The sequence below is a fragment of the Saimiri boliviensis genome, chromosome 11 (assembly GCF_048565385.1).
Source record: "Saimiri boliviensis isolate mSaiBol1 chromosome 11, mSaiBol1.pri, whole genome shotgun sequence".
NCBI lineage: Eukaryota > Metazoa > Chordata > Mammalia > Primates > Cebidae > Saimiri > Saimiri boliviensis.
Window position 1 is genome coordinate 75,847,016 of NC_133459.1, and position 12,861 is coordinate 75,859,876.

The 12,861-nt window shown below is 34.4% G+C and overlaps 1 protein-coding gene across 4 annotated transcripts in view; it reads left to right on the top strand.

Moving 5' to 3' along the window:
• DNAJB4 (DnaJ heat shock protein family (Hsp40) member B4) overlaps positions 1–8,820 on the top strand; it is a 47,091-nt gene extending 38,271 nt beyond the window's left edge. For all 4 annotated transcript variants that reach the window (XM_039474490.2, XM_010347321.3, XM_003921389.4 and 1 more), the window contains 2 exons: positions 4,550–5,118; positions 7,478–8,820. In XM_039474490.2, coding sequence (XP_039330424.1) covers positions 4,684–5,118; positions 7,478–7,711 — 669 coding nt within the window. In that variant the 5' untranslated portion in view covers positions 4,550–4,683 and the 3' untranslated portion in view covers positions 7,712–8,820. The remainder of the gene's footprint in view (positions 1–4,549; positions 5,119–7,477) is intronic.
• The last annotated feature ends 4,041 nt before the right edge of the window (positions 8,821–12,861 follow it).

The following is a 12,861-nucleotide window of genomic DNA, read 5'->3' on the forward strand; positions in this document are numbered from 1 at the left end:
AGTGGCCACCACGCCCAGTCTGAATATTCACAATTTAAAGTGCTTTGTTTTAAAGACAATTGGCTAGCTAGGTGAGGTGATATATACCTCTAGTTTCAGCTAACAGGGAGGTTGAGGCTGAAGGACTGCTTGAGCCCAGGAGTTTGAGTCCAGCCTTTACAAAATAGCAAGACCCTATCTCTAAAAAATAAATAAATAAATAAATAAATAAAGATGACTTAAATTTACTTTTAAGAATCTATAAAAGGGAAACAAAAACATGTCCACACAAAGATATGTACCTGAATGCTTATAGCAATGTTATTTGTAATAGCCCCAAGCTGGAAACAATCTGAAAGCACCGTAAATTGATGAATTAAACAAAATGTGGTATATACTATCAGTGAGGAACTATTTAGCAATAAAAGGACCAATTTATGAAACATCTGCAACAGGGATGAGCCTCAGAAATTACGATAAATGAAAGAAGCCAGATGTAAAAGACTGCATATTGTATGATTTTATTTATGTGAAATGTCTAGAAAAGGCCAGTATATAGAAAAAGAAAGCAGATCTTTCTTGCCTAGGACTTGAGGTGGGAGCCGGGAATTAGCTACACATAAGAACTAGAGAATTCTTTGGAATGATGGAAATGTTCTGTAACTGGATTGTGATGATGGTTACACAATTCTATCAATTTACTATAATCAATTGAATTGTATTTGTACAATAGGTTAATTTTATGTATGTAATCTCTTTTTAAAAATAAAATTTCTCTGTAGTTGAATCATTTGAAAACAAAAACCACAGAACTACAGAAATTTAAAACTGCATTCTGAACCACTCTCCCCCAGGGTTTTAGGCTTAGTCTTGAATAGTTTAGTGGATATCAACCAAAATTTGTATTAAGAGATTTGAAAGAAAAGATTTTCAATAACACATCTTCATTTATTCCAGTTCTCTAACTTTTCTTTTTTTATGCTTTTCTTATTTCGTTATTGCTTATGATTTATTCAGTAATTTCAAATATTAAAAAGTAATGTTTAAATGATAAAACTTGTATTTATTAATCTTTATACTAGTTCTGTTCTCACATATTTTTAGTTAGCTAGATTTTAAAATTTTTATTATTTGTTCTAAAAACATGTAAGTCAGTTTGACTTTGGTGAATTAAAATTGTTTAATGGATCTCAGAGTCTCATTTTATAACTGAGGTCTTGCTATAAATCTGGATTTTTACATATTAGATCTCCTTGGAGTAAGAGTTATTAAAGTATTATCAATTTTTTTCTTTGCAATCTGAATTTTTCTGCAGTGTTTCTTCTTTTGGAAACTTTTAGTCAACCTTAACTGATTAGTGGGAATCACTGTCGTAGGTAGTATTCCAAACATATATTTGGTTTGGGACTGCGAACTCGTTGATTGGTTAGTTGTAAAGTAATAGTCCTGCTAAAGCACAGGAAAATGTTGATTCTGTAGTGCATTTTTTGATCACACAAAGTGATGACGATATCTAGAAAACATTTTGAATAGCAGAGGGAATCCAACTGGATATTAAACATTTTCATTAGCATTAGAAATGTACATGATTAGGAACTGACTATATAGTTAATGTGACATTACTTACAATTTTATGTGCTAGATAATGCAAGTGATACTTGCATAATAATATAGTATAGTGGCATGAATTTTGGTAGGATTTTTTTCATTCATTAGTGTAGCTTCATTCTTTGAGCTGCATAGTTGACTGTTTAATAAAGTGTCTAGGAAAACCTCAAAGCTGTATTAGAGGCTTTTTTTTTTTTTTTAATCAGCTTTGATTAGTAAGTTACTTCAGACTTTGTATGAATCTTCTCAGGGATTTTGTCATTCTGACCAAATTACCATTTTTTGGCAGAGGAGGGAGAGGTTTTAGAGAAAAGCCAAACCCATGATGTAATAAATTAAAATGTTATTCTTTCTTTTCATGAATTCACTATGGGTGTTAAGTATTTAGATTTTGTCTTGTAAAAGGCTAGATTGCGCAGGCTAATTTACCCAGTTTACTTAACTCAGTTAAATTATTATACTCCCTTAAGTCTATGAGATGAAGGATAAAATGATTTGAATAATTTAAGCATTGGTTGAGTCACCTGGGTCATGACCTTGAGCTACATATTATTCTGTCATTTAAAAAAATCTGCCATTGGCTTTTTAACATTTGGAGTTATAATTATACTACTAAAATTTACAAAAGGGAAATTTGGGTGAGCTGCATATGAAAAGTGCTTGTCCTGCTTGTACTTGTCATTCAGTTTCTACACGGAATTTCCCTGACTGCTATTTGGATATATTGTTCAATACATATTTTGACAATTTTCAGATTATTAGGTCTCTCTTGGTTGCTCCAGATTTCTATTCATGGGTGAAGATAAAAATTTGACTTGAGACTCTGTTAGATGAAATAGAGTACATATATAAAACTTTTAATGGAAGAAGCCAAATGTAGAATAAGACATAAGCAAAACTAAGTTTCTTTAAAGTATGCTGTGTGTTAGTGGCATTTTAAAGTGTTAAATATCTCTTATATGTATATACATGATTATATTTTACATTGTTTTTGCTTCTGCCTTTTTCTCTGTACTGATACTCAAGACACCTTTTTAAGTTTTGATGAAGAAGGACTTTAGGAATTAGTTCATTCCCTTCATTCACTAAGCATGAATGCCTACAATTTTCAGCCCTGTATGCGTGAGCAATGCAAAATGAATAGATTTCCTGCCTTCAAATCACTGTCTGTTAGGAAATATTAGCTTAATCTGTTGAATTTTTCATAGTTTTATGATTTTTAGATTCTTTTCTGCTTGTTTCCTGGTTAGGAATTCGCCTAAGGCTTACTCAGAAACTGCTGATATTGTAATGATAGAAATCCTTATTAGTATTGACTCCCTTAAAAGATCACTATACTGTTGTTGTGTGGGTTTTAGTAGAACATTTCTTTCATACATAGTGGAAAATGTTGTGTGAAAGAAAAGGGTCAGAACATCACTATATTGTTGCCTGAGGTGGGTTGTTCGCAAGAGACAGAAGTAACCCATACAGAGACCTTACATGTCAAGGTTTACAGCTGTTGATTTCCGTCTTCTTAAAAGCATTGAAATTAATGCTAAGATGTGGCATGCCTAGATAAATAATTTTCGTATCTAGGGTAGGAATAATACTTTTAGTGTCTAAGAGTACATTTTCATAGAGTGCCCTCATTATTAGAATTTTTTCACTCTCTACCACAGAGTTCTATTTTATCTTATTTTATTTTTTATTTTTAATTATTTATTTATTTATTCTGAGACAGAGTTTTGCTCCTGCTGCCCAGGCTGGAGTGCAATGGTGCAATCTTGGCTCACTGCAGCCTTCACCTCCCAGGTTCAAGTGATTCTCCTGCCCCAGCTTCCCAGGTAGCTGGGATTACAGGCATGTGCCACCATACCTGGCTAACTTTGTATTTTTAGTAGAGATGGAGTTTCACCATGTTGGTCAGGCTAGTCTCGAACTCCTGACTTCAAGTAATCTGCCCACCTTGGCCTCCCAAAATGCAGGGATTACAGGCGTAAGCCACTGCACCTGGCCCTCTTTTGATTCTTAAACAGTAAAAAATGATCTGAAATAAAACTAGTTAGAATGAATATATTTTTTATTACATTATATTTTTATATATTTCTGTATAAAATATATAAAAACAGTATGAATATGGTATTTTTGTTTACATATATAAACAGTATGAATATGGTATTTTATATTGCTATATATTTTATTAATACGTTTATGTATTTTTATTTTATGTATTGTTTGATTGTAATACAAATTAAAGATTTAGGTTCTGTACTTTGTATTGATTATTAAAGACCTTTCAACTGACATCTTTTAAAGACTTATTATTTATAAGTAGATACTTACATAATTTATATACTTCAACATTCCAGATCAGTAGTTTATAAGATAAGGAGTTACCAGTTTTCTTTTCTGTTTTTTTTTCTTGAGACGGAGCCTTGCACTGTTGACTGGGCTGGTGTGCAGTGGCACGATCTCGGCTCACTGCAATCTTCACTTCCTGGGTTAAAGCGATTCTCCTCCCTCAGCCCCCTGAGTAGCTAGGATTACAGGCGCCTGCCCGCATGCCCAGCTAATTTTTTGTAGTTTTATTAGAGACAAGGTTTCACCATGTAGACCAGGCTGGTCTTGAACTTCTGACTTCAAGTGATCTGCCTGCTTCAGTCTCCCAAAGTGCTGGGATTACAGGCGTACCGCGCCCAGCCTTATTTTATTTTTCTTACATACCTGAGGAACAAAGATTCAGGAATAAATTATTAAAGATGCTGATTTGGAGAAAGAATTTGAAAACTAACAATTTAACTTAGGATGTAATCATCAAGAGTTTTATAGCTGTTCTATATTTAGTTAAAATGGCATTTCTGGCCAATATTAATAAATTTTAATGTAAGTTAACTGAAGTTTATTAGCAATACAGGTTTTTAAAAGTTTGACTTTCAAGAGTTGCAAGCTTTTTTCTAATCATGCTTATCTCTTCAATTAGGGTTGAAAGGAGGAGCAGGAGGTACTGATGGACAAGGAGGTACTTTCCGGTACACCTTTCATGGCGATCCTCATGCTACATTTGCTGCATTTTTTGGAGGGTCCAACCCCTTTGAAATTTTCTTTGGAAGACGAATGGGTGGTGGTAGAGATTCTGAAGAAATGGAAATAGATGGTGACCCTTTTAGTGCCTTTGGTTTCAGCATGAATGGATATCCAAGAGACAGGAATTCTGTGGGGCCATCCCGCCTCAAACAAGATCCTCCAGTTATTCATGAACTTAGAGTATCACTTGAAGAGATATATAATGGTTGTACCAAACGGATGAAGATTTCTCGAAAAAGGCTAAATGCTGATGGAAGGAGTTACAGATCTGAGGACAAAATTCTTACCATTGAGATTAAAAAAGGGTGGAAAGAAGGCACCAAAATTACTTTTCCAAGAGAAGGAGATGAAACACCAAATAGTATTCCAGCAGACATTGTTTTTATCATTAAAGACAAAGATCATCCAAAATTTAAAAGGGATGGATCAAATATAATTTATACTGCTAAAATTAGTTTACGAGAGGTAAGTTGGTAGGATCTAAAATTCTGACACCAAATATTTATGTAATTGATCATAGGGAGTGTATCTAGATAATAGCTAATTTATTTAATGCCTATTACACATTAAATATAATTATTATTATAATCCTCTAAGATAGTACTGCTATTATGCCTCTTTTATGGATGTGATTATATTTTCTAACTTTAGTTACTTATAATTTAAGTGTTAATTTGAAGTGCTAACTGAATTATGTACTACATGAGCCTGCTTTTACAAATGCGGCTTATGAGCCAGGTGCGGTGGCTCATGCCTGTAACCCCAGCACTTTGGGAGGCTGAGGTGGTGGGATCATGAGGTCAGGGGTTCAAGACCAGCCTGATGAACGTGGTGAAACCCCGTCTCTACTTAAAAATACAAAAATTAGCTGGGCAGGGTGGTTCGCACCTATGATCCCAGCTGGGAGGCTGAGGCAGGAGATTCATTTGAACCCAGGAGGCAGAGGTTGCAGTGAGCCAAGAGTGGGCCATTGCACTCCAGCCTGGGCGACAGAGCGAGACTTCATCTTAAAAGCAAACAAACAAAAACAAATGCAGTTTATGAGATCTGCATTGGTAATCTCATCACATTCGTCCTTGTATGGTTTGTTCTAAAGTTAATATGGAGTAATAATTGCATAACAAAAAATGTATTAAAATAATTTATAATTCACTATAAATAAATTTGTATACATTCATATTAATAAAAATATATACATTTATAAGTGCATAGAAATGTATATGTTTATACATCATAATGGTACTGCTTTAATATAATTATTATTTGAGTACTTATTTGCACTATTTCTTTTCTTTTTTTGAGATGAAATCTTGCTCTGGCACCCAGGTTGGCACGGTCTCAGCTCACTGCAACCTCCACCTCTAGGTTCAAGTGATTCTCCTGCCTCAGCCTCCCAAGTAGCTGGGATTACAGGCACACACCACTACACCCGGCTAACTTTTACGTTTTTAGTAGAGACGGGGTTTCACCGTGTTGGCCAAGCTGGTCTCCAATTCCTGACCTCAAGTGATCCACCTGCCTCAGCCTCCCACAGTGCTGGGATTATAGGCATAAGCCACTGCACCCAGCCTGTTTGCACTATTTCTCAAATTGGATTGCAACTCCCCAAATGTGATCATAACAGTTCCCTGTTTAAATTGCTCTACATAGCCTTTACCATAAAGTCCAAACTCTTCAGCTTAAAATAAGTCATTTTAAATCTGATGTCTACCCTTAAAATGTATATCCACTTCCCCAAGTTTGCTCTATTATAATATTTGTTATTTTTTTGGGATGGAATCTCACTCTGTCACCCATGCTGGAGTGCAGTGGCACAGTCTTGGCTTGCTGCGGCCCTCCACCTCCTAGGTTCAAGTGATTCTCCCGCTTCAGGCTCTCGAGTAGCTGGGATTATAGGTGGCCACCATGCCCAGCTAATTTTTGTATTTTTAGTAGAGCTGGGGCCACCTTGTTGGCCAGGCTGGTCTCGAACTCTTGACCTCAAGTGATCCACCCACCTCTGCCTCTCAAAGTGCTGGGATTATAGGTGTGAGTCACTGCACCTGGCCAAGTTTGTTCTATTATTATCTTGTATATTTGAGCTCTACTCTATGGAACACTATTGTTTCTCACCCTGCCCTCATAGCCGGCTACTGATCCAATGCTTAGTTCAAGTATCCGCTATTCCCAGAATATAAAGGGTTAAGTTGGCGCTCTTTCTCTCACTAAAAACCTCCATATATACCTCTGTTTCTACACTATACAATATTATAATGGCTAGTTTGCTTGCATGTTTCTGTGAGTTCCTTGTGCATTCCTTGACCTGGGGTCTGTGTTCATGGTTTCTGTAAGGCTCAGCATCTAGCCAGAATGTGTGGCATTATGTATAGTAAATGCTCAGTAAATATTTGTTATCTAAAACAAATGTCTTTATTGTCCTGATACTTTCCAGAGAAGTAGGTAGTTGCTCCTATCACGTACTTTCTAGTCCTGAATTTCTCCCTCTTCTCCCATTCCAATTCCTGCATCTTGAATGTATTAATAGCAGCTTCAAAATAACCATGTCATTCCAGGGCAATGTGGAATATATCCTTTACTTCTCTTTTACCTTTTCTTCTCCTTCCTTCCTTTTTTTTTTTTTTTTTTTTTTTTTTTTTGTAACATATCTAATGATGCATGTCCTGAAGGAATTTTCTAATGAGGAAAAAATTGTGTAACTATTGTTGTTATTTTGGAGGTTAAAATTTTACCTTAGTGGTACTACCCTTTACTATCTGGTAATATTTGTGCTTAGATTTTTTTAGTTTTGAAGTGTGTTCATTTTATTTTATTTGATCTATTTTAGGCATTGTGTGGCTGCTCAATTAATGTACCAACACTGGATGGCAGAAACATACCTATGTCAGTAAATGATATTGTGAAACCTGGAATGAGAAGAAGAATTATTGGATACGGGCTGCCATTTCCAAAAAATCCTGACCAACGTGGTGACCTTCTAATAGAATTTGAGGTGTCCTTCCCAGACACTATATCATCTTCATCCAAAGAAGTGCTTAGGAAACATCTTCCTGCCTCATAGAATGAAGAACTTTGTTACCCATATTTTGATAAGGCACTGAAAATATAGAAGGACTGGCAGTTTACTGATGTAGATGTGAATTCTGTATAAAGATGTGTAAATTCTTTTGAGGGTTCATTAAATTGCATGAATAGAAACGGGTCAAATAAATAGGCAAAAGGGATTTTTACAGTTAGAGATAAAGAGAAAACCATTCACTATATTTTGTTTCATTTTTCCCAATTCAGTTATTTTTGGTAATTTGCTTATATGTACAAGTTGTTTTTGTGGAGTCAGTAGATGCAGTTCTAGTAAAGTACTAGACTACCAATTACTTTATTTCTTATATCTTTAGATAATTAATATGAAAAGTCTCCATTTATAATGAAAATAAAAATTCTTAAGTAAACTATACATGTAATGTGTATTTCAAGAAGAGAATAAAAACCCAAGTCAGTTATTAGTTTTAAGTCACCTTCTGAAATGCTGCTATAGGGTTGGTATCAGTAAAAGAATATTCTGATGCATATGTTTCACCATTTTGATTTTTAAAGTATACTGTAGCATTTCTTTTTTGTTTTTTTTTTTCTTTTATTTACTGTGGCATTTCTTAATAACATTGTTGCGATGTTCTTAAGGCAGATTTTTCTTCATAAAAAGGAATTTAATGGCTATTTCTCTCCTGTGGAAATCCCGATTGCCTGAATTACTGATATTTTAGAAATAGACTTTTTAAAATGCCATATGTAATTTTATGCAAGTTGACTATATATCTTGGACTTAATAAATTATAGGCTCATTTTGTTCTCTGCTAGTTTAAAGTAATTTGTTTAATAATAGATGTGTTTTTAGAGGAAATGCTGTTACTTGTCATTAATTTTCCAATGATACAGTCTTCTATAACTTACTCATAATATGCTATGTGTACTTTATGTAATTTCCCTAAAAAGAATGAACTACCACTATGCTATGGTATTAAACCAAAATATGGGGAAAATAAACACTAACTGCTGCTTATGGACAATGTTGCAACTGCTTGTTATGCATATAAATATTTTACTTTTTCATATGTATAGATTGCATTTCTTAGGTGTTTTAATTTTTTAAAATATATTACTTTTAAAAAATTATTTAGTTTTGTTTTCTGTTTTATAACTATAGTGAGAATGATGTTTTGAAACAAAGTTTTTGGTTATAAAATAGTTTTCAGGATGATTTACACACATACATATGTGTGTATGTATGTATACTGGGTCCTATCACCTTTTAGCAAATATGAAATCAATATAAATAGATTATAATAGCCATATTCTTTATTACTTTATTGAGATATAATTTACATGCCGTAAAGTTTACCCTTAAAATATACAATTCAGTGGTTTTAGTAATATTCACAAAGTAGTACAATCATCATCACTTTTTAATTCCAGAATATTTTCATTACCCCAAAAAGAAATCCTAAATCCATTCACACTTACTTCCCATTCTTCCTTTCCTCCAGCCCCTGGCAAACACTAACCTGCTTTTTGCCTGTATGGATTTGTCTGTTCTGGACATTTCATACAAATAGAACCAAACAATATATGGCTTTTTTTTTTTTTTTTTTTTTGGCCTGGCCTCTTTCATTTAGCTTGACGTTTTCAAGGTTCATCTATGTTGTATCATGTGTCACTACTTTATTCCTTTTTATGGCAAATTATATGGATATACCACATTTTGTTTATCTTTTCATTAATTATGGGCATTTGGCTTATTTCTACTTTTTTGGCTATTATAAATAATGCTGCTATGAAAATTTGCATGGAGGTTTTTGTGTTCCAATTCTCATGGGTATATACCTAAAAGTGGAATTGCTGAGAGTAACCATTTACTTGAGTTGCAAATGGAAAATGCTTGAAAAAATGCCAGAGAATCCAGCTAATCACACTTACTATTCTAATTAATAAGTGATTCCTCTATAACTCTCTCTGAATGACAGTTAAAACTCCCTACAGAAGTGTGAACATTACAGAAATTTTCTCACAAGTCTAAAGATCTACAGCTGAAAAACATTAGTCAACATGGTGACTGATGGTGGTTTCTATTTTAAACTCATTATTTATTGCAATTTTTTTGTAAGCATTTTCTCCCAGGTAAAAATAAATGTTATATATATATATATATACACACATATATGCATGTAATTTATATATATATATGCATGTAATTTATATATATATAATTTATTTTATTTTCTTTTTTTAAAAGATAGGGTTTCTCCATGATGGCCAGGCTGGTCTTGAACTCCTGACCTCAGGTGATCCACCCCCCTCGGCCTCCCAAAGTGCTAGGATTACAGGCGTAAGCCATCTTGCCCGGCTATATAATTTATATATATTACCTTTGGATTAAAAAGTTTTTTAAGCAGAGAATTATTATTCCAGTAGTAAATAAATTTATACAAAATCAGTATACCAGTATCTCTCTTATCTTAAAGGATATTGACAATGCTTCAGCATGTAGTAAGTGCCCAGTTTTATGTGTTGAATGTTGAATTAAAAGAAGTAAAAGAGTTTTACAGTTTTTTATTTTTTCAAATTATGAGAGTACTTTTTATTTTAAAATCTTTTCTTTAAATTCAACCAGGTACTTGGATAGCTGGAATAGTTTTGAAGTACTATAGATCCCATAAAGAAAGATGTTTATTTTTTCTAAAACAAAAACCACAAATTGCTTATGTTAAAAAAAAAAAAAAAGGCCAGGTGCTGTGGTTTACGCCTGTAATCCCAGCACTTAAGGAGGCCGAGGCAGTGGAAAATCGTTTTGAGTCCAGGAATTTGATACCAGCCTGGGCAACATAGCAAGACTCCATCTCTGCAAAAAAAGAGTAAAAAGTTAAAAAAAAAAAAAAAAAAAGTAAAAAGTAGTTGAGCCTGGTGGCAGGTGCTATAGTCCCAGCTACTTGGAAAGTTGATTTGAACCCAGGAGGTAGAGGCTGTAGTGAGCCCTGATTGCACCACTGCACTCAGCTGGGGTGACAGGGTGAGACCCTGTCTCAAAAACAGAAACAAAAAACAAGTATAAAACAAGGTGATTAATGGCCTGCTAATAAAGATGTTTTGTTTGGCCAGCTCAGTGGTTTAAAAACTGGTTATTTTTTTTTTTAATTAGAGTGTTTTTTGGCAAGGCATGGACTTTTCTGTTGCCACTGACCTACCATTATCTATTGCATTACCTAAAGCTGCTTCATATGTTTAGTTATATTGCCTCAGCCTCTGAAAGCATCTGAATTAGTCACATCTACTGTAGCTCATCACGCCTGCCTATTGTTAGCCTTCCTTGGAAGCAAGGAGTTGAAAATGCTCTTATTTTTGGAGACTTGTCATTTAAATAGTTACGATGGATAAAAGGAAATTAATACATGTGATTAGTTTCATTAAGTGGTTTAGAAATGACTATCTTCATATTCCAAGGACTATTTACATAACCTCAAGGAGTTAAGACCAAACATCGTTCTTTTTATCTTTTTTTTTTTCTTGAGACAGAGTGTTGCTCTGTCGCCCAGGCTGGAGTGCAGTGGCACAATCTCGGCTCATTGCAACCTCTGTCTCCCGGGTTCAAGCAATTCTCTTCCCTCAGCCTCCTGAGTAGCTGGGATTACAGGCGTGCGCCACCACACCCAGCTAATTTTTGTATTTTTAGTAGAGATGAAGTTTCACTATGTTGGTCATCCTGGTCTCGAACTCCTGACCTCATGATCTGCCCGCCTGGGCCTCCCAAAGTACTGGGATTACAGGAATGAGCCACGAATAGCTTAATCTAAATTTGAGTAAATAAAGTTCTATAGAGTAAATATTTCAACCTTTTAAACTTTTTTTCTGTGATACTTTTAGTTCTAAATTTGATAAAACTTTTGGAGCTGGAAATAATTTTTAAAATCCCATTTTCTAGATAAAGAAGTAAACCCAAAGAGGCTAAATGGCTTGTCTGTAGTTAAAGAGCAGGCTCGATATATTCTTCTGGTCATTAAAGAAAAGAAAAAAAGTAGAGCAGGCCGGGCGCAGTGGCTCATGTCTGTAATTCCAGCACTTTGGGAGGCCAAGGCAGGTGGATCACTTGAGGCCGGGAGTTTGACATCAGCCTGGTCTACATGGTGAAACCCCATCTTTACTAAAAATACAAAAATTAGCCGGGCGTGGTTGCAGGCACCTGTAAACGCAGCTACTTGGGAGGCTAAGGCAGGAGAATCACTTGAACCCGGGAGGCGGAGGTTGCAGTCAGTTGAGATCATGCCACTGCACTCCAGCCTGTGCGACATGACGGTGGGAGGCTCCGTCTCAAAAAAAGCAAGCTGGAAAGGAAATTCTTATTTTCAGTGCCATTTTTCTCTAGAATGCCATTGATAGCCCCTCTTGCTCAATTTTCAAGACTAGATCAAATTCTTTTACAGTTTATTTGCTGGCCAACTGTGATAGCTCACACTCATAATACTAGCACTTTGGGAGGCCGAGGCAGGAGGATTGCTTGAGCTCAAGAATTCAAGACCAGCCTTGGCAACACATTGATACTTTAAATTAAACATTAAAAAGGAAAGTTCATTTGGCTATTTCTTTGTATAGCCTGTGTAATTTAGCATATATATTTGAAATATTTTTGGTCATTTAGGAACATACAAAATTAGAACTTGGTGCTCACTAGAAAGCTTTTGAAACATTAGTTACAAAAACAGGCTTTTTCTTTTTAAAGAAATTAATAGCAGCAATAGTCCATAATTGGGCTGTGTCCTTCATTAGTTTACAAATATATATGCCAATGTTATTCTCAAAATAGTGTAAGGCCACATCTGAACAAAAAACAAGCATATTATTTTAATTTATATAAACAACATAAATGAAGATTTTTACAAGTCTGTAAAAATATGAAATTATATCATTATAATATGAAAGTATATCATGGTAAATGATGAAATTATATGAAATATGAGTTTGAAATATATAAAATGAAATTCAAATATTCAAATATGAAATTTTATCATAAAAAGAAAAGGAAAGAGAAAAGAAAGGGGGAAGAAAGGAAGAAAACACTCTAAAGATTTTATTGAGAAAAAAAGTTTGTAATGATAAATAACCTATAGAATCTACAATCATGCAAGTATTGTAACCTCTCCCAAACTACAAAATATCATCTCTCCA